The 25,431-nt window shown below is 42.1% G+C and overlaps 3 protein-coding genes across 3 annotated transcripts in view; all 3 read right to left on the bottom strand.

Moving 5' to 3' along the window:
- Positions 1-6,267, bottom strand: part of aacs (acetoacetyl-CoA synthetase) — a 49,224-nt gene extending 42,957 nt beyond the window's left edge. Inside the window, exons 1-4 of the mRNA XM_064935904.1 lie at positions 5,991-6,267; positions 4,672-4,775; positions 4,040-4,160; positions 1,315-1,428 (exon numbers count right to left, since the gene is read on the bottom strand). Of these exons, the coding sequence (XP_064791976.1) occupies positions 1,315-1,428; positions 4,040-4,160; positions 4,672-4,775; positions 5,991-6,123 (472 nt within the window). The 5' untranslated portion in view covers positions 6,124-6,267. The remainder of the gene's footprint in view (positions 1-1,314; positions 1,429-4,039; positions 4,161-4,671; positions 4,776-5,990) is intronic.
- A 3,555-nt stretch (positions 6,268-9,822) lies between these two features.
- bri3bp (bri3 binding protein) lies at positions 9,823-18,176 on the bottom strand. The gene is made up of 3 exons (XM_064936159.1): positions 17,856-18,176; positions 14,296-14,398; positions 9,823-14,154 (listed from the first exon to the last, which is right to left on the bottom strand). Exons 1-3 carry the CDS (start codon positions 18,033-18,035, stop codon positions 13,733-13,735), a joined length of 705 nt encoding a protein of 234 aa, XP_064792231.1. The 5' UTR covers positions 18,036-18,176; the 3' UTR covers positions 9,823-13,732.
- A 4,094-nt stretch (positions 18,177-22,270) lies between these two features.
- On the bottom strand, positions 22,271-24,741 carry LOC135513192 (zinc finger protein 771-like). The gene is made up of 2 exons (XM_064936028.1): positions 23,885-24,741; positions 22,271-23,627 (listed from the first exon to the last, which is right to left on the bottom strand). Exons 1-2 carry the CDS (start codon positions 24,078-24,080, stop codon positions 22,321-22,323), a joined length of 1,503 nt encoding a protein of 500 aa, XP_064792100.1. The 5' UTR covers positions 24,081-24,741; the 3' UTR covers positions 22,271-22,320.
- Between the last annotated feature and the right edge of the window lie 690 nt (positions 24,742-25,431).

Raw genomic sequence — 25,431 nt, forward strand, 5'->3', positions numbered from 1 at the left:
TGCTTCAGCCCTCTTTAGGATTGCACCGGCCAACACAGAATAGCAGGGAGAGTCCATCTCTAAAAATAGTATAAATCACAGTCGTTGGTCTTTTTCTGTGATTCAAAAGGTTTGTTCAGCTCTCCTACTGAAACTGCCATAGAACTAGCAGACTAGCCCATGACGGTCATCTTGCCTTGTTACGTGGTATAGGGTGAAACTGCCCCTACACTTATCTTGGGTTAGCTGCTATTTATAAACTTGAATAAAAATTACACATCAAAATAGGCTAACAATGGAGAGGGGGTCAGCTTGAGGATAAATGTAGCTTCTATTTATAGTTGAACTCAGCAGGTTGTCTGGCTAATAGCCGACACAAATGTACTACAATTAAGGTAAACTTGAGAGGTCCTCCTGGCTGTTTCTCTATGTGTCTCTTTTTGTCTATGTACTGGGTTTGGAGTCCCATACCAATACATATTGCTGCCACGCCAGGACACTGGGTTTGGAGTCCCATACCAAAACATATTGCTGCCATGCCAGGACACTGGGTTTGGAGTCCCATACCAAAACATATTGCTGCCATGCCAGGACACTGGGTTTGGAGTCCCATACCAAAACATATTGCTGCCACGCCAGGACACTGGGTTTGGAGTCCCATACCAAAACATATTGCTGCCACGCCAGGACACTGGGTTTGGAGTCCCATACCAAAACATATTGCTGCCACGCCAGGACACTGGGTTTGGAGTCCCATACCAAAACATATTGCTTTGGATCAAATCAAAGTAAACCAGCTCTTCAAGTAGGACAAGTCGGGTGAAACATGTTAGACTGCCTGCGTTATATTACAGCGTTCTACTGTGGTGGAGAGTAGGGATGGATGAATAGGGCCATTTAGAATTTGCTTCAGTTGCCCCATGCCAACAAAGGCCTCTATATAGACAGAGGCCAGTGGGGGGGGGGGAGAATCTGCACCAATCACAGGTCAGGATGAAGCAGGCTGGGGTGTTCCTTGACCAATTGCAGAAGAGAAGGTCTGACAAGCTCCGTGCAGGGGGCCCAGAGTGAGGGAGAAGATAGTAGGACTCAGAGGTGGGAGATTATGGTGGGATTCTCCCTATGGACCCCGGTCGGTCAAAAGTAGTGCACTCGGTGTAGGGAGTAGGGTGCCATTTCAGATGCAGAGCCTAGTGCTTGACGAAAAGTCGGGGTGATTTGTGGTGTGCATGTTTCTAGCTGGACTGTCACACTGTCATTTCATCAGAGAGAGAGCCTCTCCTCTTGACCTTTGTGAGTGTAGGGGTTTGGTGGTAATGCTACATGGTGACTCACCTACGACTCTGTCGCCTGTCCCGACACCCATCTTCCTCATGGCGGCGGCGAACAGCGCCACATCGCGCCTCAGCTCCCCGAAAGTCACCTTTGTGATCTCGTCATTTTCCTCAGCTTAGAGAGAGAGAGAGAGAGAGAGAGAGACCGTGAGAGAAAATGAGAGGTAGACAGAAACTAAAGCCCTATTCGCACTGGATTACATTTACTGGTGGAGACAATTACATAACCTAGGTGCATGACCACAAATCAGCACATCCGTAAGTTAAATCCCGTCCGAATCGACTAATTCCAAGGTCCTCTGATAATATTAGTCCCGTGCGAATCGACATCAATGTGTTTTGAGAGCAATGTTCGACAGGTGTTTATTGTAGTTTCAGCAAGAAAAAAAAAACAGTAACTTGATTTGATAAATAGAGCTTAAAAACAAAGTGCAGTAACACCAGAGACTCTGGGTTTGAGCCCAGGCTCTGTCGCAGCCGGCCACGACCGGGAGGTCCATGGGGGGGGGGGCGACGCACAATTGGCCAAGCGTCGGGTTTGGCCGGTAGGGATATCCTTGTCGTCTCATCGCGCACTAGCGACTCCTGTGGTGGGCCGGGCGCAGTGCACGCTGACTAGGTCACTAGGTGTACGGTGTTTCCTCCGACACATTGGTGCGGCTGGCTTCCGTGTTGGACGCGCGCTGTGTTAAGAAGCAGTGTGGCTTGGTTGGGTCGTGTTTCGGAGGACGCATGGCTTTCGACCTTGGTCTCTCCTTGAGCCCGTATGGAAGTTGTAAAGACGAGACAGTAACTACTAACAATTGGACACCACAAAATTGGGGAGAAAAAGGGGGTAAAAATATAAAACAAAGTGCTGCGCATAGCCAATATATGAAGAGCGTTTCAGTGAATGCTTTTGCTTATAGGTTTTGTGCCAATGAATTGAACATCGCCAAATGAGTCCATATAAAAAAAACATTGCGCCTATTTAACCTAACCCTTGTTGTTAATACACCGCAAAGCAGCTAAAATGCATCAGCAGGCATGGGGCCTTTTAGGAAGTCTTGTACTGCAGAGCACTGAACTATCCTAATGATTACACTTCCTCAAACCAGATATTATGGCGACACTATTCCGAGGATGCTTTGGTATGGTTCTAGAAAGTTGGAAGCCAAACTGGAGTTCAGCGTTGCCTGTTAAATCACCAAGACATGTTGAAATATCTTCATGTCTAGATTACAAATCTCCAGGCTTCAGTCATAACTGTCAATTTAATAAAAAAATAAATAGTGAATTACAGTGGGCCAGTTTGGTAATAACACAAATCCAGGCCGAATCGTCCTCTGGAATAATGGACATTCTGGGGTAATAAATACATAACCAATGTTCTCTTGTAATACTAGTCCTGTGCTTTACCAGACCAAACTACAGAGAATAAGGCTTAATAGTTAGTGTATGCAAAGCTATACAAGTACAGGGACCTGCTCTGACCTCCGGGGCCCGATACAGGGACCTGCTCTGACCTCCGGGGCCCGATACAGGGACCTGCTCTGACCTCCGGGGGCCGATACAGGGACCTGCTCTGACCTCCGGGGGCCGATACAGGGACCTGCTCTGACCTCCGGGGGCCGATACAGGGACCTGCTCTGACCTCCGGGGGCCGATACAGGGACCTGCTCTGACCTCCGGGGGCCGATACAGGGACCTGCTCTGACCTCCGGGGCCGATACAGGGACCTGCTCTGACCTCCGGGGCCGATACAGGGACCTGCTCTGACCTCCGGGGCCGATACAGGGACCTGCTCTGACCTCCGGGGCCGATACAGGGACCTGCTCTGACCTCCGGGGGCCGATACAGGGACCTGCTCTGACCTCCGGGGGCCGATACAGGGACCTGCTCTGACCTCCGGGGGCCGATACAGGGACCTGCTCTGACCTCCGGGGCCGATACAGGGACCTGCTCTGACCTCCGGGGCCGATACAGGGACCTGCTCTGACCTCCGGGGCCGATACAGGGACCTGCTCTGACCTCCGGGGCCGATACAGGGACCTGCTCTGACCTCCGGGGCCGATACAGGACAAATTAAGCAGTAGTGCACTGCCACCTGAGTAATAGCGCTCCTCTCCTAATTAACTTACAGGAGGTGGGCGGGCGGTGGGGTGGAGACCGCGTCGAATGACAACAAGAGGACACCCATCAGGATATTAAAAACCCAAGGAGCGAGCAGGAGCCTGAAAACCCTGTGGCTCCTAATCAAATCACGCTGCCCTGCATATCGTATGGACCCGTCGTCAGTCAAAAACATGTTGAATTAGGAGAGCTTATTGGGGGGAAATAAAACAGCAGAATTACAGGTACTATTTTGGACGGGGTTGTCAAGGTGACCTTTGCAATAATCTTCCCAGTTCTTCAGTAATGATCTATATGTGTAAGATATGCCATTTAGCAGACATTTTTATCCAAAGGAATGTACAGTCTGCGTGGCCCCAGCAGGAATTAAGCTAGAATTATAATGGCCATTAGAATATCATTGTGACCCTTTATTTCATAGTTGACACACTAGCTATAAATATATATTTTTTAAACACAATAATTATAGTATAAAAACATGTCTGGAAGCACAGGGTGCTGGTGCTGATTTAGGACATTTACACAACTGCAGATAAATGGGATCTTGGAAACTGACCAATAAAAATGAGAAAAAAAGCCTAATCAATTGACTGAATTGCCTCAGCCGTACTTACTAGCAGCATAGAGGGCCACCTTGTCCTGGTCTTTGTGCTTTAGCAGGTTCTCAGCATAGTTCATGCGGCTTCCTTTGAACCACTCTGGGACGTCCGATATCCTCTTGGAGATATCCACCACCTGAGGAAGAGGGGAGGAGAAATGGCTAATGTTCTACATGGTTCAAACCCGGGGTAAGGGAATAACTACTACAATGTAATACTGCTCTAAGCACAAGGTTACCGATAAGTAACTGACCGAATAGATAAATCGATTGGACCCCTCAAACAACTTTATAAACTCTACCTAATCATAATGTAGTATAGCCTACGCATTGAGGTTGTCAGTCCAACGATGAATGCAAGACTATCTGATTGTTTGCATAGCATTGTACTTTCACCTACTGTATGTATTTTGCAACACTTTAATGACAAATTGTGAGAGATCACATTGTAGAAGGTGTTACTGCACTAGATGGATGAAAAAGCACAATAAAAAGGCAATGTCTGTGTCCCAAACAGCTGTAAGAGCCCTATGGACCACGGTCAAAAGAAGTGCACTACTATAGAGATTAGGGTGGCATTTAGGATGCACCCATCCACTTATTCCGTGTTATGTACATAAGAGAGCAGGAAACAGTGGGTAGACACACCTCCTCATACATCCTGGAGCTTACTACCCCACAGAAACGCCACACCTCAGCCCAGAACTCAGGGTAGCTCTCCACAGACCACTGGTACAGGTCATTGTAGTTGGCTGCAAGGGGGAATGACATCAGAGAGATCAATCATGAGGTTTGTCCTCCAGCTGCTACACATTTTAGACAAAAATAACTACAGAAACGTACCGTTTACCCTATTTTGTATATGGTTTGGTTTTGCACCTCGGTAAAGTTAGTTTTATATTTGGATATTCAGTTCCCTCGTCAATAGCTATTGAACCAATCAAGCAAAACTACATTTACACAGATTTAAATCTTCTGAAAAATACAAGTCACAATAAAAAAAGGTGTTGATTGTTCACAATCCTCCCCTGATTCAGAATATACCATTGTCATGGCATGCTTGGTTCAATAACTATAGAGAACCACAGTATGACTCATAATACCCATAACACCTAGCGGTCATACAAGGAAATGGTTCAAATCGATTTTCCACTATTCAATTTTCCCCATAGGGGATTTTAAAAACACTTAAAATAAGGTATGTGTTTTGTGTAGGCTTACCCTGGCGTGATGTTTTGATAACTGTCAATCTCTAGGACAAGGTAACGTCAATATAATTCACCACACCCCCGCAAAATGAAATGCTAAATTGCTGCTAATGTGGCTATCATAAAGAACTACAAATGCCATGCTTTGGACGAGAGTGCAGAATCGAGCCGAATGTAAGAATTTCTGGATTAACTAATGTTAGTCATTAATAAAATTGTCACCCAAACTTCTTTTTTTTTTTTAAATGGACAATTCTGAAAACGGTCTTGTGCAAGTTTTAAATTGACACAATACCTGTTAGCAAAGGTGTCGGCTAGAGATAGCTTGCAGGGATTTGTTGTTTTGTATGCCGTCTACTTTGACGCTAATTAGCATGTTCTAATCTGAGAGCGTGAATACAGCTGAGCAGGATATATTGATAAATCAACTTGTCCGAGAGACATTTACATGGTTATCAAAAACACGCCACGGTAAACCTACACGAAACATTGTTTCTAAAATTCCCTATGGGGAAAAAAAATGTATGGTGGAAAAACGATTGGAAATTATGACAGCTCCATCGTGGGGCAACTACAGTACTTAGGCTAGCATATAGCAATATTATAAAATATGCACACAGCTACATTTGCTAATGATGCAGTGTTTTGACTCTCCCTAGCAAAATGAATCGATTGGTACCGAATGTATAACGTTAAATTAGAGGTGACGAGCATGACTGTCCCCCGTCTGAAAAGCTGCTCCCTCGCCGGGTCACTCACCTAGATTAAGCCCAAAGTCTCTGTTCACCTGTGTCCTGAATCTGTCCATCTGTGTGTTCTTCTTTGAGTCTGGGTACCATAACACCTTCGACTCCATTATCTTCTCGCTCATACGTTCGGTGTCTTTTGACATTGTTGTTGTCGCCTCCGTTAAAAAATGAGTCTGTCGTCCTTTATAGCAAGCTAGCTACTGTAGCTAAAAAAGGCAGCACACTTCCAAGAATGAGTATGAGACAGAGAGCCAGATTGGACTGTCATTCCATGCGGACAAGCTGCAAGGATAAAGCCAGTAAAGATCCCTCCCACCGTGAGGTGACGCGGCTGTCACAATAACACAAAGTATCCTTCCGCTTAAAGACGCAATCTATTTCTTCCATAATAAATCAATTTAGTGTTAAACCAGTGTGATATCTAACCAATATCCTCGAATTGTGCATGATTATTACATACAAACTGTAAAAAAAAAATACGAGTAAATTGCATTACAAAAGTACTTTCCCTCAATCACTGGTGGCAAGGGACGGTGACCTGTCGTTTCTCATCAGAATTATTGACCTGCTGAGAATTATTGACCTAAGAGATTTTAATGGCAGGCTGTTTTTTGAGAGAGCGAAATGCATGCGTGGCATGTGCACTGAGGCCTCTGCCAATAAGTCTGGACCTTTTTGGCACAGATGGTATTGTGCGGACCCCTGACCATCGGGTTGGGTTCAAGTCCTGTTTAAACTGTCCCACTTCAGCCTCATCTCTTTCACAAAAAACATGCACTTGGGGCATAAACGGGTGTTGTCCATTGTTATGAATATTGTTGGGGTAAATTTATTTTTAAATACAAACAAGCACACTTTTCTATAAAATCATGACAATACGCTGTTAACTTTGTAGAATGGTTGCAATTGCATAATATGTTCAAGTTACAAAATATGTTTAATCAAAATACATGTAAAAGACTGTGATCTTTGGGGGTCAGAACGTTTAAGCGGAATAATATCACGCGGGGGCACGCCACCAGTTTGTCTGCAACCTGATTGGTCGAATAAAAACTGGCTCCACATCAGCCGAGACACGTCGTATGCAAAAGAGTGGGTCGACCGTGTTGACTGGCGGCACTGATGTCCAATGAAATATACAATCTTGATCAGTGACAGCTCTCGAATGAGGGGATTCACCAATACAACTCTCAGAACGAGAGAGCGTTTTAGAGGTGTTCCCAATCAAATTGCTATATGTCATGCCCCTCCTCAGTCACTTTCACTGTCCAGAACCGTGAAAGAGAAGATCAGTTGTTTATTTTCAGAAAATAAACAATATCAAATGCTTACATTCAATAAATAATTTCACAGTTTTTCTTGATTACTCTCAGACTGCTACAGCATGAGTTTGACAAATATGCTTTGTTGTTTCACAGTGAAAGAGAAAATAGTTTTGAAAAGCAAAGAGTTTTGAAACACCTAGATAATTATTTCTAAAGCAGCAGTCCAGTTTACCAAAAAAAAAAAAGAGCTGAGTGGATGGATTTTCATTACTCTTGAATGCCAAATCAAAGTCTGATTATGGATCGGAGCGATGACGCAAGTGAAAAGAGAGCGAGAACTTTGTGTTGTGAAAGGTCAGTGAGAGGGAGCCTGTAGATCAGTGTGTCTAACGCAACATGCCATATTATAGCTCTGGTCCAGGTCATGGTGTGATTACGAGTGGAGGAAAACGCACTACGCCCTGGACTTAGAACTGAGACCTGTGTAGCTAGTTGATGGACCAGCAACATAAAGCCCAGTGCAGGTCAGATAACATCCATTGCCACCTTCTACCCAAGTAAGAAAAACTGTGAAATAGTTCAAACTTTTGTTTATATCAGATTGTGAAACCCACAATAAAAGATCCCAGAACCTTGTACAGTCGATGCTGTACTCGTGCCCTGTTCATCGACTACAGTAAAAGTAGCACTGAACACTCAACTTTTTATTTAGCACATATCTCATGTTCTTGATTGTTAATATTAGCATACAGTGTTTGATACTATTCAATTTTTAACAGTGAGTGAGTGAACTAGTTAATACACATGAAAAGTGTTATCTCATCACCAGCTTCCTCTAACAGGATGTGTAGATATCACCCAGTTGTTACAGTTAAAGACACAATCCTTAATTTGTTTTCCAGTAGTACAGCAACCCCACCACTTGGTTTGATACAAAGCTTAGGGGAATTCCGCCAAACTGACAGAATTATGAACACAAGGACTGACAGTCCATGACTTCAATAAACATGACAGTTCTAAACCGCGTGTCAAACTCATTCCACGGAGGGCCGAGTGTCTGTGGGTTTTCACACTCCTCCCTTGTACTAGATTGATGAATAAAGGGCACTAATTAGTAAGGAACTCCCCTTACCTGGTTGTCTAGGTCCTAATTGAAAGAAAACCCGCAGAATCTCAGGCCTTCCAGGGAATGAGTTTGACACCCCTGTTCGAAACATACAATACATTGAACCTATAAATGACTTGTTTTTAAAGGCATTGCTTGCTTATGACACTTGAGACCGTTGTAAAGCTCATTTGGGAATTTATAAATTAAATTCTTCAGCAATGGGTATAGGTTATGAATTGAAATGACCATTCAAGAGCACTATATATTGCAGATTGCACCTTTTAAGAGAGCAATTCATAAATTGGTATGTTTTTGACTTACTAATACTCGTGTTGGTGAGGCCAGAAAAATGAAAGCCCACTGTCCATCTGTTTGCATGACCATTAGTGTATAGAAGCATTCCTTGGATATGAGAAATACTAAATAATAGTGCAAATAAAGCAAGAATAAACAACTCAGCCTGATGAAAGAACAGACCTTGATTCACTGATGAGTGAGTAAGTCAAGCCTAATTCGCCTATAGATTTGAATAAATAGGTTGAGGGCATCAATGCCATTTGTACCAACACATGCTTATTATACACTGAGTAGACAAAACATTAGGAACACCTGTTCTTTCCATGACATAGACTGACCAGGTGAAAGCTGATCCCTTATTGATGTCACTTGTTAAATCCACTTCAATCAGTGTAGATGAAAGGGAGGAGACAGGTTAAAGAAGGAGTTGTAAGCCTTGAGACATGGATTTTGTATGTGTGCCATTCAGAGGGTGAATAGGCAAGACAAAATATGAGTGCCTTTGAATGGGGTATGGTAGTAGGTGCCAGGCGCACCGTTTTGAGTGTGTCAAGAACTGCAACACTGCTGTGTTTTTCCCGTGTGTATCAAGAATGGTCCACCATCCAAAGGACATCCAGCCAACTTGACACAACTGCGGGAAGCATTGGAGTACACTCAGCCTATGCAGTGAGAAGACAAACAAGCTGGCTTGAAATGCAGCAATTGAGAAAGATCTTTGTACATGGCTTGGGAAGATGTGAAAGACTTGTTCCACCATGCCAAAAATGCCAGGTTTGGTGGGACTGGCTGAAATATGAACGAAGGGAGAGCCAAAGTAAAAGTTTGGAAAAGGCTCCTGTAACAGTGGCCTAAGGTCATTGTCAAGGCCACAATTGCCGGGAGTGAGTGAGTGTACTACTGTGTCCACATCACAATTACATCACTTGAAAGAAAGCCACTGCCAATTTTGAGCAATGATGTGATGTGCAAGATGTCTCTTTACTTTTTTTGTCTGTACTTTACAATCAGCTACACTTGTGTGGAAACCAAACCCTTCTAGTTATTCAGCATTCATTACGCAAAACACAAAGAGAGAGAAGAGAACATGTACTTAGTGGTCATGTCACTCAAATTATATATTGAATTGCTTATGTTTTTGACTTCGTGCAAAGCAAACAGTCAAGCCTTAATTTGGTGATAAAGTTGATTTATTCAAATCTTGGGACCTCAATTTCACTTCAAAATGACTCCTCTCGAAGACTCATTTCCACAACACTTTTCAATACATGACACGGTTCAACAGCAGGCAGTAGGGTAGAAGAACATCCCCACAAAGGAAAACAGGAGGTAGAAAAACAAGATTTGAACACATAAGGAAATGCTAAAGAACTACAGGGAAATATACTCAAGTTTCACAAGACTAAGTGCTTCAAACAGAAAGACGAAGAGCGTTCATTTTGGCACAGCACATGTGGGGACTACATAGACAGAAAAGAATGGATGTTCAGTTGGAATGAATATGGGTCTTATTGACCCTTATAGTTATTACTCTACTCAGTGAGAGATTTAAAGTTCATCAAGTCTAGACATTCTGTTGCCATTTTACTGTGTCAACATCATCAAGGTGATGGATAGTAAAGATCTGACTAAATCTGCTGCAGTGTCAAGGCCAAAGAGGCATGAGAGACAGACAGAGAGAGACAGAGGGAGAGACAGAGACAGAGAGCGTGAGACAAAGAGAGCAAAAGAGAGAGAGCGGCAGAGAGAGAAAGAGCGCGAAAGAGAGAGAGAAAGAGAGAGAGCAGCAGAGAGAGAAAGAGAGAGAAAGAGAGTGAAAGAGAGAGAGAGAGAGCAGCAGAGAGAGCAGCAGAGAGAGAAAGAGCGAAAGAGAGTGAAAGAGAGAGAGAAAGAGAGACAGAGGGAGAGACAGAGACAGAGAGCGCGAGACAAAGAGAGCAAAAGAGAGAGCGGCAGAGAGAGAAAGAGAGCGAAAGAGAGAGAGAGAGAGAAAGAGAGAGAGCAGCAGAGAGAGAAAGAGAGCGAAAGAGAGAGAGAGAAAGAGAGAGAGCAGCAGAGAGAGACAGAGAGAGCAGCAGAGAGAGAAAGAGAGCGAAAGAGAGTGAAAGAGAGAGAGAGAGAGACAGAGAGGGAGAGAATGTATAAGGAGTTGGGACCTCATACACCATCATTCAATATTGGGCCTAGTCCTTTCTCAATCCTGAAATAAAGATCAAATGCTGAGAATTCTATTTTTTGAGGATTTGTATGACATCTCAGCAGCAGACTACATCTTACAGTTGTTGCAAATACTCAAGTCTACCCTCTGCTGTGATGAACCTATGGATGACAACATGATGTGTGTTGGCTGGAAAATACATGGTTGTCTCTACAGTACATGAATCAGTACAAAATGATCCAAGATGACCTATTTTACAAATCAATACACATTTAATACTCGTTAAATTCTTAAATATTTCCAACGCTTACAATGTTAAAATACTGACTTAACAAATACAACATTGTAACATTTTGCTATAGAATAGCACATACGCTATACAGTACATAATCAAAACTACATTTGTGTAGACAAGTTCACTTCTGGAGGGGTGGGGCTGGAGAGATGGTATGGTAGCCAATGACAACATTTGAACTGGCACCAACTAAACCAAACCACTTACTGAACACCTGCCCAACAAAATGGACTTCTATGGGACTATATATATATTCTAATGAGAACACATTCAAATGTAGCACGAAAGTAGATTAGAGTTAAATGATAAAATTCCCTTTTAAGAAATTACACACTATGGCCCTATAAAAACGTACACTTTGCGATGTACAACGATGCAAAGCAGGAATGATTAAAAAGTGCATCCAAATTCACAACAAGTACAGATATAGTCTAGGCATGCATAATGTGCCACCCACTGAAACAGGGAGGACTTGTCACACGGCACATAGAATTATGTTTTTATGGGAACTACTAATACGCTTCCATTATAACTATACTTTATTATGGTATTTCTACCATTAACGGCCTTATCTCAATGTGGATGATGAGCCCGAGTATAAAGGTAGACCTTCCATCCTTCTGCAGATGGCTGGCCACGATTCAAACACGGCTGTGCAACAAAATCAGTGTCACTGTAACATAGTAGGCCTTTACACTCACACCTATAATACGGGTTGAAAATGACAGATTTGGGCACTGATAAAAGCCTAAATTGGAACGCAGTGGCTGTAGAGTAACATGCTATAAATGACATCATAGCTCAGTTGCTGTACAGTAACATGCTATAAATGACATCATAGCTCAGTGACTGTACAGTAACATGCTATAAATGACATCATAGCTCAGTGACTGTATAGTAACATGCTATAAATGACATCATAGCTCAGTGACTGTACAGTAACATGCTATAAATGACATCATAGGTGAGTGACTGTACAGTAACATGCTATAAATGACATCATAGCTCAGTGACTGTATAGTAACATGCTATAAATGACATCATAGGTCAGTGACTGTACAGTAACATGCTATACATGACGTCAGACCTCAGTGACTACAGTAACATGCTATACATGACATCATAGCTCAGTGTCTGTACAGTAACATGCTATAAATGTCATCATAGGTCAGTGACTGTATAATAACATGCTATACATGACATCATAGCTCAGGCTCTGCGCTTCACAGCTCTGTGTGGGTTTTGACTGACAGATGTTCTGAACTTGAGCACCTCAAACGACAAGAAGTGGTCACCATCCCTCCCACTAATTTGGCAACTTCTGCTTTTTCTGTTGCCTGAGGGGAAATGCTGTAAATTAAGAGGACTGTGTATTTTCAAAGACGAGACATTGAGGATCAGAATAAATACCACTGATGTGATACAAGCCAAACACCTGTGAGTCCAAATGTGCACTTCACATTTCCATATCATAAACCTAATATATACAGTGTCACCGTTTATGATCACTTTGTTTGATGTACAGTTCCAAGATGACATGGCGTCATACCCTGGGTTGTTTTGAACAAAATGAGCCTGTTTGTCTATTGTGAAGAAACAAAATATCACTGAAGAACACACACATGACCCTTTTCTATGTGCACCAAAAATATTGATCGGTTTCCCTGGTCAAAAGACCTATCAGTGAGAGGATTTTTTATTTGTTTTAATCCAGGAATACTCTCATCATGTTACTGAATGTACCCAGAGTATTTTCAGATTTCGTTATCAACAAATGGGGTGAAAAGTACAGTAAATGTAAAATGCACATAAAATCAACAGTGTAATGTTTGGATTCAGTCTTGTGAACTATTGTGTCCTCAACTTGTCTTAATCATTTTCCCCTTATCTCCAAACTGTTCCCTTTCAAATGCAACCAATTTAGCCCTATCCATATAGATCAATTCCCATGAGTGTAAAGGGTTAAGTTGATATTGATGTGGGGTATATTCACATAATTGTTCTTGATATTATTTTTTTTTTATTTTTATTTCTCCCTGAGATATTCGTGCCTGCCCAGGTTTCGCCAGTCTTAACTTTTTTTCCAGTGCTTTTCCAATGATTCACATGCATGAAACGCACACGCTTGCACACACACACACACACACACACACACACACACACACAGTATGTCCATTATATAGAAAGAGAGGTCCTGAAATATGCCAGGAATGACCTACTGCTACAATGGAATGGTGACATTATTTTTGACTATACATCTCAGTGTCAGGACGGAAAAAATGCAATGAGTAAAACTGCCATTGGTCTACGAACTACTGAGCTAACTGGGATGAAATACTTAGTTGTGTCTGGTCCCGCTATGACACCATCACATACCCAAAACAAACATCCATCCCATTTTTTCATTGAACACAATTTCCAAAAAGAGAAACCATCAGCAGTTGTTAAACAATATAACAAAATATCAACAAGTCAAGATAAAAATACAAATAAAAAAAACACTAAAAAACAAGCTCTTTCTCATAACAGAAAGCCTCGATCTGCTTAGATTTTCCTGCCCTTATACACCCAAACCTCCAGCCACCCAATGGATACAGCCGTTGTCAGCGGTGGGTGTGTGGGGTCAGCTCTACTTCTCCCCGGCGCGCTCCAGGCTGTCGATGACCCTGCTCAGCCGGATGTTGAGCAAGCGGATCTGGGTGTCCAGGTGATTGATCTTCTCCTCCAGAGAGGCAGTACCCCCACCTCTACGCCAGTACGCCCCCACAGGCCCCGTCATGAAGTACACAGCCATTACGAAGCAGAGAGGGAGCACAGCACGCTCGGGGTCCCCCTCAAACTTCTGCAAGATATACAGGCAAGAGAGGGCAAAGAGTGTAACTCGGGCCAGCCAGAAGAAGCGGCCAAATACGATGTGCAGCAGGTAGAAGAATCCCCCCAGAAACAGGGAGAGGAACCAGTAAGCCACCAACACAGCAGCCACTAGGAGCAGGGCACGAGCCGGGGAGTTTGTCAAAGACGTTGGGCTGAAGTAGTGGCTCAGGTTGGAGGCTGGGGAGAGAGAAAAGAATGAGCGACAGTACATGGATAACAGAGGACAATAGACAAACTTCCCAGGCACAGTCATAATTTACAACATATCACAGACATGTCCCGACATCGAACATACCCACTAAATAAAAATCCACTTACCATCAATGCCCATCACATCCAACAGATCTGTCCACATCTTCCAAATAGTGTCCAGGAAAGAGTCGACACCATGGACAAAGCGTTCTGTCGTCTTGGAGAAGAACTGTAAACAAGAGGTGACATTTTGGGGAAATCCATTTGACTTCAATCACGTATTTGCCCGTTGTAAAATGTACTTTTTGGAACTGAATGCCAAAACACTGAAGAGGTGCTTAAAGTTGACCCATTTTGCATACCCCACCATAACATGAGACATCCATGTCTTCATCACTGGAAAATATAAATGGTTGAGATTTATATCATTTCAAAGTTTAAAAACAGGGTTGTCAAAAAAAACTTTATTTCTGGATAATTTTATAGATTTTCTTTTGACCTTTTACATATAGTAAGTTGTAGTTTAGACCCCATTTTATATAATTTAAGGTCTCTGTGTTGCGCTCCATCGTTTGAGACACAACATTCTCTTGAACACAGGGTGGGTGTGACACGTGGTCCTCTGTAGCTCAGTTGGTAGAGCATGTGTAACGGATGTGAAACGGCTAGCTTAGTTAGCGGTGCGCTAAATAGCGTTTCAATCGGTGACGTCAATTGCTCTGAGACCGTGAAGTAGTAGTTCCCCTTGCTCTGCAAGGGCCGCGGCTTTTGTAGTAACGACGCTTCGAGTGTGACTGTTGTTGATGTGTGCAGAGGGTCCCTGGTTCGCGCCCGGGTATGGGCGAGGGGACGGTTTACAATTATACTGTTACACATGGCGCTTGTAATGTCAGGGTTCGATTCGTGGGACCACCCATATGCAAAATGTACGCGCGCGTGACAGTAAGTCGTTTTGGATATTATGTTTTTGCAGATAAATGTACTAAAATAAGGACTAGAGGTTGACCGATTATGATTTTTCAACGCCGATACTGATACAGATTATTAGAGGACCAAAAGCCGATACCGATTAATCTGACAATTTTTTTTGTGTTTATTTATTTGTAATAATGGCAATTACAACAATACTGAATGAACACTTATTTTAACTTAATATAATACATCAATAAAATCAATTTAGCCTCAAATAAATAATGAAACATGTTCAATTTGGTTTAAGTAATGAAAAAACAAAAGTGTTGGAGAAGAAAGTAAAAGTGCAATATATGCCATGTAAGAAAGCTAACGTTTAAGTTCCTTGCCCAGAACATGAGAACATATGAAAGCTGGTGGTTCCTTTTAACATGAGTCTTCAATATTCCCACGTAAGAAGTTTTAGGTTGTAGTTATTATAGGAATTATAGGACTATTTCCCGCTATACCATTTGTATTTCATATACCTTTGACTATTGGATGTCCTTATAGGCACTATAGTATTGCCAGCCTAATCTTGGGAGTTGATAGGCTTGAAGTCATAAACAGTGCTGTGCTTCAAGCATTGTGAAGAGCTGCTGGCAAATGCAGGCAAGTGCTGTTTGAATGAATGCTTAGGAGCCTCCTGCTGCCTACCACCGCTCAGTCAGACTGCTCTATCAAATCCTAGACTTAATTATAATATAATAAAACACACAGTAATACGAGCCTTAGGTCATTAATATGGTCAAATCCTGAAACGATCATTTCGAAAACAAAATGTTTATTCTTTCAGTGAAATAAGTAAAACCGTTCTGTATTTTATCGAACGGGTGGCATCCATAAGTCTAAATATTGCTGTTACATTGCACAACCTTCAATGTTATGTCATAATTATGTATAATTCTGGCAAATTAAATACGGTCTTTGTTAGGAAGAAATGGTCTTCACACAGTTTGCAACGAGCCAGCCGCCCAAACTGCTGCATATACCCTGACTTTGCTTGCTCAGAACGCAAGAGAAGTGACACAATTTCCCTAGTTAATATTGGCTGCTAACATGAATTTCTTTTAACTAATGCAGGTTTAAAAAAATATACTTGTGTATTGATTTTAAGAAAGGCATTGATGTTTACGACAGTGCTTTTTTCACGAATACACTTGTTAAATAATCACCCCTTTTGGCGAAGTAGGATGTGATTCGATGATAAATTAGCAGGCACCACATTGATTATTTGCAACGCAGGACAAGCTAGTTACACTAGTAATATCATCAACCATGTGTAGTTAACTAGTGATTATGTTCAGATTGATTATGTTTTTTTACAAGGTAAGTTTAATGCTAGCTAGCAACTTCCCTCACCTCCTTGCTGCTCTCGCATAACAGGTGGTCAGGCTGCCACGCAGTCTCCTCATGGAGTGCAATGTAATCGGCGTCCAAAATTGCTGATTATTATGAAAACTTGGAAATCGTCCCTAATCAAATCGGCCATGCCGATTATTCGGGCGACCTCTAATTAAGATGCTTGATAGTGCCGTGGCAATTAAACAAAAATAATTTTACTTCTTTAGGCAAACAGCCCTAATATTGGAAACAAACATCATTATGTTTTCATCTAGATTCAATTGTATTTATTTCCTAAATATAGCACACATTATTTTGCATACAGCAGGTTTATAAAGGACCAAAGAGTTTGCTTTGTGGTTTCATTTTATCCATGGGGGAAAAAATAGTGACACTGATATCTTCACAGCCCGAACTAAAATGAAAATATAAATTCAAATGTAAACTTTGAAATGATACCACAAAGATAGTTGGTGCGCACATCAGAGAATGTTGACCTGAATTGGGCATATCTGTTTTAAATTATACAGTCAAATCCATTGAAATATAGATGACAGGAAAGACATGAACATCTAAGTTGAAATAATAAAATAATAACAGCGGTGGAGTATCAACTGGCTTCAACACAACGCCCCCCATCAGTCAACTAGTGTGTATGTGATATATAGATATAAAATGCGACGTCAACCACCGGTATTCAATGGAGAGGGAGACGCTATGCTAGCCTCATGTCTCGAATTTCAACTGGGACAACTCAAATAGGCTTAAAAAATGTTTTAAAGATGCGATTCCAAGAGAACACTGAAATGTTGCCAAGGCAGATGAGTGGCCGAAACCGAGACACAGCTTCGGGTCAGTAACCGAAAGGTTGTTGGATCGAATCCCCGAGCTGACAAGGTAAAAATCTGTCGTTCTGCGCCTGAGCAAGGAAGTGAACCCACGTTTCCCGATCACGTGGATATCGATTAAGGCAGCTCCCCTCACCGCTCCGATTCAGAGGGGTTGGGTTAAATGCGGAAGATGCATTCAGTTGTACAACGGACAAGGTATTCCCCTTTCCTCTCTGAGGCTAGGTCAGGTGCATGAAGTCTGTGTCTGGTCAGGATTCAAAGCGTTAGTTTCTTCTACCTATAAATAGTCATGAAAATGTGTCGTGCCACATAAAAATGAGATCTCTAAATATATTACTTATTGGCTTGTCCATCTTATCTTGCTAGCGAGACTATTTTCAAAATGGCAACCATTTATGCATTTAATGTCTAGGCGCCCTTGGTTAGCAAGCTCTCTATCTGCCCGTTAGCTACTACCACCATTTCTTTGGACACCTCTTGTCATATAACATTAGCTTAAATTGGACGGAACACTTGGTTTGCTGATCAATCATTACTAACCTTGTAAAGACCTCTGATGTTGTCCTCTCCAAAAATATTGCTTAACATTTGGTAGAATCCGTTAGCCGCCCTTCTGAAACTATTCTGGTTGGTGGAATCTTTCCGGCTTCTGGCCGTCTCTGCACAAAGCAAAGACGCGAAGAGCAGCAACAGAATGAGGTGCGGTTTCATTCCCTTCATATTTCAGATGTGCAATACTACTCCAGTCGTGAATTGTATTAAATTAGGTCCGTTAAATACAGATTAACAATTAGCTGCCAGTAAGGACACCTCCGTAGCGGAGTGATGACGGTGATCCCGGAAGAAACACCGTTATGAAGTCAGCAAGAATAATGCCGCATTCACGTGCTAGTCGCAAATAGAAAACTCGGAAATGTCCGACTTGCTGATTTGAACGCAGCACGTGTATAACTACAACCAGTTAGCAAGTCTGACATTTCCAAGTTAAGTTGTTCCGACTAGTACATGAACGCGGCATAGTTAAACCCCTGCCGGATCACTAAATTAATACCGGTAATTAAGGCGCAAATGATGGAAAATATTCACAATGGCTTTACAAGTGGGATGCACACTTGAGCGCTACATCTCGAGGGGTTCGTGCTGATTGAACGGAGATTGTGACAGCCAGTAAAATCGCGTCCCTTGAGAGGGTAAGAACAAGATGTTTGTCAGGAGAAGTTCAGTATTATCATAATAAGGAGACGTATACTTGGAATATGGAGGAAGAATTTGGGGGGAGGCAGTTTTGAATGTATGTACTGTACAGTACAAGGGTACTGTACACGTATGTATGTACAGTTGAAGTCAGAAGTTTACATACACTTAGATTGAAGTCATTAAAACTCGTTTTTCAACCACTCCACAAATTTCTTGTTAACAAACTATAGTTTTCGCAAATTGGTTAGGACATCTACTTTGTGCATGACACAAGTAATTTTTCCAACAATTGTAAACAGACAGATTATTTCACTGTATCACAATTCATGTTCCAAATGGACAATGACCCCATGCATACTTCCAAAGTTATGGCAAAATGGCTTAAGGACAACAAAGTCAAGGTATTGGAGTGGCCATCAATACCTGACCTCAATCCCATAGAACATTTGTGGGCAGAACAAAAAAGTGTGTGCGAGCAAGAAGGCTTACAAACCTGAGTTATACCAGCTCTGTAAGGAGGAATGGGCCAAAATTAACCCAACTTATTGTGGAAGGCTCCCTGAAAACCCAAGTTTGACCCAAGTTAAACAATTTAAAGGCAATGCTACTAAATACTAATTGAGTGTATGTAAACTTCTGACCCACTGGGAATGTGATGAAAGAAATAAAAGCTGAAATAAATAATTCTCTCTACTATTATTCTGACATTTCACATTCTTAAAATAAATTGGTGATCCCAACTGACCTAAGACAGGGAATCTTTACTAGGATTAAATGTCAGGAATTGTGGAAAAACTGAGTTTTAATGTATTTGGCTAAGGTGTATGTAAACTTCTGACTTAAACTATATATATATATATATATAGTTCATATGTGTTGTTTGCTTGCTGATGTGACACAGATTAATGCCAAAATAACATGCTAAACAGGCAACCCCCACAGGCAATCCAGAGAATGCCAGACTTTGGTGACAAAATTTGCCCACGAAGATCCGCCTCGCCACCTTCCTGTTCAAGTGAGCACAGCACCACAACGTGACATCAAAAATGTATTGTATGCTGCTGCACAAATTATATAATTTGCCAGGGAGATATTTATACTGTAGCTAAGAAAGTAATACTATAGGGTTGTGTAGTAAGCTGTTAGTAGCCCGTATGCCTCACCCTAATAATTTGGTCTATTTACCCCTCTTAATTTCACCTGCTGTTCTGACTTGGTAGTACACTATAGCCTGTTTTAGAGAAATGTTATCATCGAATATTGTAAGAGCTTTCATTGTCTGCTTATATGCCCCCTTTATTTGTCCTACTGTTCTGACTTGTTGTACAGGGTTAGAACACTAAGAACGACCCATGTTTCCGAATTCTGTCGATGTACATTTCAAAAGTGCTAAACAAATAGCTATGTTTACGTCCGTCCTAGCTCGCTTATTAATTTCTTAATCAAAATTACGCTTATCCGCTTGTCGTCCCCATATGCCATAGTTTATACAGCTCAATTGTTATTAGAAACCACGTTATTGTTTTTTTAAAGGCAGTAAATGAGGCTTAATGAACTGTTTCGCTGCCAGACAAGGCTCCGCTGATAGCCAGGTGTAGCAGTGGTAAGATGTTGGGACTCTGCTGTTGGGACAGCTTTATGTAGACCCTAACAGTTTGTGGGCACAGTTTGGCACCGTTATAGTGCAATTAATGTATTGTTTAGTGTTGTGTTGTGGCTTTGCTGGCATGCATCCCACTTTTACTCCGTGTTAAACAAATTGGGGCAAGAGATGTGAATTGTTTTGCTCGCAAGTAAATTTTGTTGGCATTTTGGTATGTCCCCATTACCAGTAAAAATATAATCAAAACTTCTTTCTTTCACCTACTTGCTGTGCTGTTTCATTGTTAATTTGTTCAGTCTCAACCAGGATTTAATCATACATGTCAAGCAGTGAAGTTTCAGCTCTATCTGTTCGTGGTCTCTCTTCCTCTGTGCTTCACTGTCAATGTGTCCATTTCCATCTTGTCCAGCTGTGTCTAACATTTCACGTAAACCATGTTTCTTGTCTGCATCGAAGTAGCAGTCCTTGTACCTAGCATCGAGCATGGTGGCGACACAGTAAAGAGGCTCAGAGAGAATGCCACCGAATCGCTTGTTCACAGCCTCTTGTACAGTACTTTTGCAAGTGTTAACACCATGGTCTGTGTCGGCAGTTTTGTTGAGCAGACGTTTCAATACCATGACAGAGGGTATCACGTCTGCTGCAATACACAGTTGATGAGCTTATTTCTCCAGTCAGTTGTTTGAATGGAGCTAGTTGTGTGTTCATCTTTCCAAGTTTCAAACATCTTCTCAAATGCAATTGAAATGGCTGCAGCGGTATGAGAACCAGTACATTCTTGAGCATGCAATACGGCTTTCCTCAGTACGAAATCCTCGTCAACCCACTGTGATGTCAGACTCAGCATGGTCATGGGGCTGACATCGCTGGTCCACATGTCAGTCGTGAAGCTAATAGCAGTGACGCCCATAGCAAGTAGCTCAAATACTGTGTAACTCCGGTAGGGCAACAGCTGAAAAATAGCGCCTACTTGGCAATATGTGCCAGGGCTCGAGGTGCTCGACCAGTCGGCGAAAGCCAACATCATCCACGACAGAGAATGGTTAATTGTCAAGGGCAATGAATTCCATTATCTTGGCATTAATGGATTTCGCCCTTTTGAGTTGTCTCGCTGAAATGTTCTTACTCTTTCAAATGACTGCTGGACTTGAACTTGTTTATTTGGAAGTGTGCGCTTAGTATTTTTCTGCTTTTGTTCTGTGTAGCGCTGTATTTTCTGTGGCGTCATGACGTCATCTACCTGCGTTATATGTGCACGTCAGCTTTGACATCGGTTGTGCACATCGGCGTTATACTAGACATCGGGTCGATGCTGAGAGCGGCATTTTTAGCTAATATCCGTCGATTCTGATATGCTCACTGATATATCATGCATCCACATTTGTTACAGGTGTCAAGCTTATGGGCATGTGGCAGCCGTGTGTAGGAGGGAGGTTCCTAGGTGTGAGAAGTGTGCAGAAGGGTATGAGACTGAGGAATGTGTAGCACTGGGGAAAGTAGTGGAATGTGTTAATTGTATGGGTGCCCATGTGGCTCGGAATCAGAAATGTCCTGTGCAAAAAAAAGAGGCAGGTTGAGGTTTCCAGGGTTAGAGTCGTGCAGAAGTTGTCATATGCTGAGGCAGTGAAGAAAGTAGAGGAAGATGGGTCAAGGGGGAGGGATCCTGAGAGGAGTGGTGTGAGTAATAGATCCCATAGGGTGGGGCACAATTGGCCCAGCGTCGTCCGGGTTAATAGAGGGTTTGGCTGTCATTGTAAAATAAAAAAAATTCTTAACTGACTTGCCTAGTTAAAAAAAAGGTTAAATAAAATAAATAGCTTAGTTCAACTGTCATACCACTTCAGAACCCAAAATATAAGCTTGTTTTACTCCAATGTTTGTAAACAACTTAAAGATGAACACTGCATAGACTCAACATGGTTAAAACTTGCATCCATAACTCGGTCTATGAATCTGACTGGTTACATTTCTCCAGGCCCTTCCCTCAGTTGTTTACCGAAACAGTGGTAGGGTGGGGCTTTGTTAATGTTTCAACTGCTGATTATAGCTTTAAGACAGCTCAGTGAGACAACCACTTATCAGTCTTAGTAAGTACATTTTACCTCAAAGTAGTCAGCAAGGTCAGCGCTAGAAACGACAAGTGCAAATGCTTGTTTGTTATTGTTTTTATTTGGGGGGGCGTGGATGTGGGATTAAACAAGATATTTAGTGAAGAAGTAGGTTTTCAGTCATTTTCATTTGGGGGAAGCTTGTGCCACCATTTGGGTGCCAGGGAAGAGAAGAGTTTTGACTGCTATGAGCAGGAGCCAGCCCCTCATAGGGATGGGGGGGCCAAGAGACCAGAGGTGGCACAATGGAATGCTCGGATTGGGGTGTAGGGTTTGAGCATAGCCTGAAGGTAGGGAGGGGCAGTTCCCCTTGTTGCTCCGTAGGCAAGCACCAGGGTATTGAAGAGGATGTACGCTTCGACTGGGAACCAGGGGCGAGTGCGTTATTGTTAATATTTCTTCTGTGAGTTTGTAGATGTCTTTTCAGACTTGATGCTAATTTCAAGTGAGTTCCACACATATGACATTGAACCCCCTCCCCTGTGTGGGTCCTCATATGCACTGTCAGGTTTCCCTTCAGGCCAAAGCATCTGCCACATTTGTTGCAGCGATGTGGTTTCTCCTCTGTGTGAGTCATCATATGCTTTGTCAGGGTTCCCTTCTCCACGAAGCATCTGCCACATTCTTTGCACCTAAATGGTTTCTCCCCAGTGTGAGTTCTCGTGTGCTTTATCAAGTCTGACTCACGGTAGAAGGCTTTGTCACATTCTTTGCACGGATGCGATTTCTCCCCAGTGTGAATTCGCCGATGCAGTTTCAGACTTGCTTTTGTCGTCACACATTTTCCACAAAAATCACATTTAAAAACTAGCCCTTTATGAGTATCCATGTGATTTTTCAGGCTTTTCTTGTGAAAAAAACGCTTGCCACATTCGGTGCAGCCATGTTGTCTCTCCTCCATGTGAATCTTCATGTGCCTCCTCAGGGAGCAGTTCATGGCAAAACAGTGTCCACATGTGTCACACATGTACGGTCTGACTTTACTGTGCCGGCTTTGCCGATGCCTTTTCAGACTACGCTCATTCGCCAAGCATTTCCCGCACACGTCACATATCAGATCAGGCAAATCACTGGTTTCTTTTCTTGGCCGTCCTCTTCTTCGCTTTGATTTAAGAGGCTTTAACCCTGACAGTGATATTCTCTTCTCCACTCCATCCATTTTTCCTTTATGACTTCCATTGTTGTCACTGTCTGCATTTACTTCAGAGGGGGGCTCATAATCACTGGTTAATTCGGACTCACCGTAGCTCTCGCCATCAGATTTTGTTTGGTTCTCTTCAGTTATGATGTTGAAAGAGTCCCATATAGACTCTTCTGCATCAGACTCCTCTGGACCCAGACCAGGGTTCCATCCCGGCTGCTCTGGGTTAATCTCCTCTTCAGTGAGACTGAGCTGCTGGAGGACTGGAGGGAACGAGAAAGGATGACATTTGATTAAACCGTAAACACTGAAAAGAGAAAAGAAATAGGTCTAGTGACTTCCACTAAAAATAGGGACAGTGACTTCAATTTCTGCTTTACTTCCGGTATCCAGTACCAGTTTTGAAAATGCTTCAAAATATCATGAAATTCATGAATAACGCGGTCATATGATATACATCTAAAATGTAAATGACGACAATTAGGCTACAATGCATAATGAATGACAAAAAGACACAAACCTGCTAATCTATGCAACTTTATCTCTGGTTTAAAAACCAAATCCAGCAGTTTTCGTAGACGTTCATTCGCCCGTTTCAAACGGATGATTTCTTCTAGGTACTCTGCCATCGTTTTTTGGACTGCCACTGATATCTCCAAAGGAACTGAAGTTAATTTTTCTTTGAGAATCACATTAAGCAGCTGTAGTTTAGACATTTTGAAGGTGAAATTGATTGAAGGTGGAAGAAGTTATAAATACTGGCAATACCGTTGTGAAGACTGATGAATCAGACTGGATCAGCGTCTCGTCAGTAACACTTAAAAAGTACTTCCGGGTAACGGAATCTCGAATAGTAGAGAAGTATCAGTAACCTGTATTTATTCATGCTATGAACAATAATTGTCTAAACATTAAAGGAAACATACACTCATTCCTATACTTTACAGTGTTACATAACACTAATATGTGAGAACAATATTTTTTATTTTGTCGTTATAATAAGGTTGGTAGCAACATGTGAAAATCGTTGCTGAAATATGTTGCAGCTGAAGTCGACAACAAAACCCAGAATGTAGTGTTCTCTCTATGGGCTGGTTGGCTCGCTTTTTAGGAGTCTACAATCTCATCACGTTCAACTTGCAGGTAGATGTGGCTCAAAGAGTGGAGTCTGACCTTCGCGACGGCACTATGCAATGCACAAATATATGTGTTAGACCCTCAGTTAAGTTACACATTTCTAGAGGTAGGAATATCGCAAAAAAAAATATGCCCAATGTCTCATTCGAGAGAAGACAACCTCCCGCTTTATGACATCGACCAGTATTGAAATCTGACATGTTTGATGGACGTTTTCGCGATCTAAAGGTCGTATTCATATTCATGTCCAGTGTTCTGAAGACATGACTTTGTCGTTGTGCTGTAGATTTTGTCTCTTGTATAATAAATTATATAGATCGGTTTATAATGGATTAAGCGTACCCTTTATTTAACTAATTTGTTAGTTAAATTCCAACTCCCTCAAATTTGTGCCAACAGGGCAGTGGCGACCAATCAGAGCAGTGCCCCACCTTTCTAGCTCGCTATAAAAACAAAAACATGCCTGTTTTGCATTTTTGGCATTAATACGTGTCACATATCAGTTTGTAAAAAATATATATACAACAATTTAGTTAATAAAGCAGCATACAAACTAAGATCTCTTTTTTGTTTTCTTGAGTAAGGCAGCTCCAAAATGCAGGTGTTTCAGCCTTGCTCGGTGCTTTCTGTGGTGGTGGGGCAGCCAGTGGAAATACGGAGTGTTTGGGTTGGTAATGTTCTCTCGTAGCTTGGGGACACTACGTCATCACCAAATCTAAGGGTAGAGCTTGAAAATCAAATCTATTTGTATTAGTCACATACACATGGTTAGCAGATGTTAATGGGAGTGTAGCGACATGCCTGTGCTTCTCGTTCCAACAGTGCAGTAATATCTAACAAGTAATCTAACAATTCCTCAACAACTACCTAATACACACAAATCTAAAGCTGTGAATGAGAATATGTACATATATGTATATGAATGAGCGA

The sequence above is a fragment of the Oncorhynchus masou genome, chromosome 1, assembly GCF_036934945.1.
Source record: "Oncorhynchus masou masou isolate Uvic2021 chromosome 1, UVic_Omas_1.1, whole genome shotgun sequence".
In the NCBI taxonomy this organism is placed as follows: domain Eukaryota; kingdom Metazoa; phylum Chordata; class Actinopteri; order Salmoniformes; family Salmonidae; genus Oncorhynchus; species Oncorhynchus masou.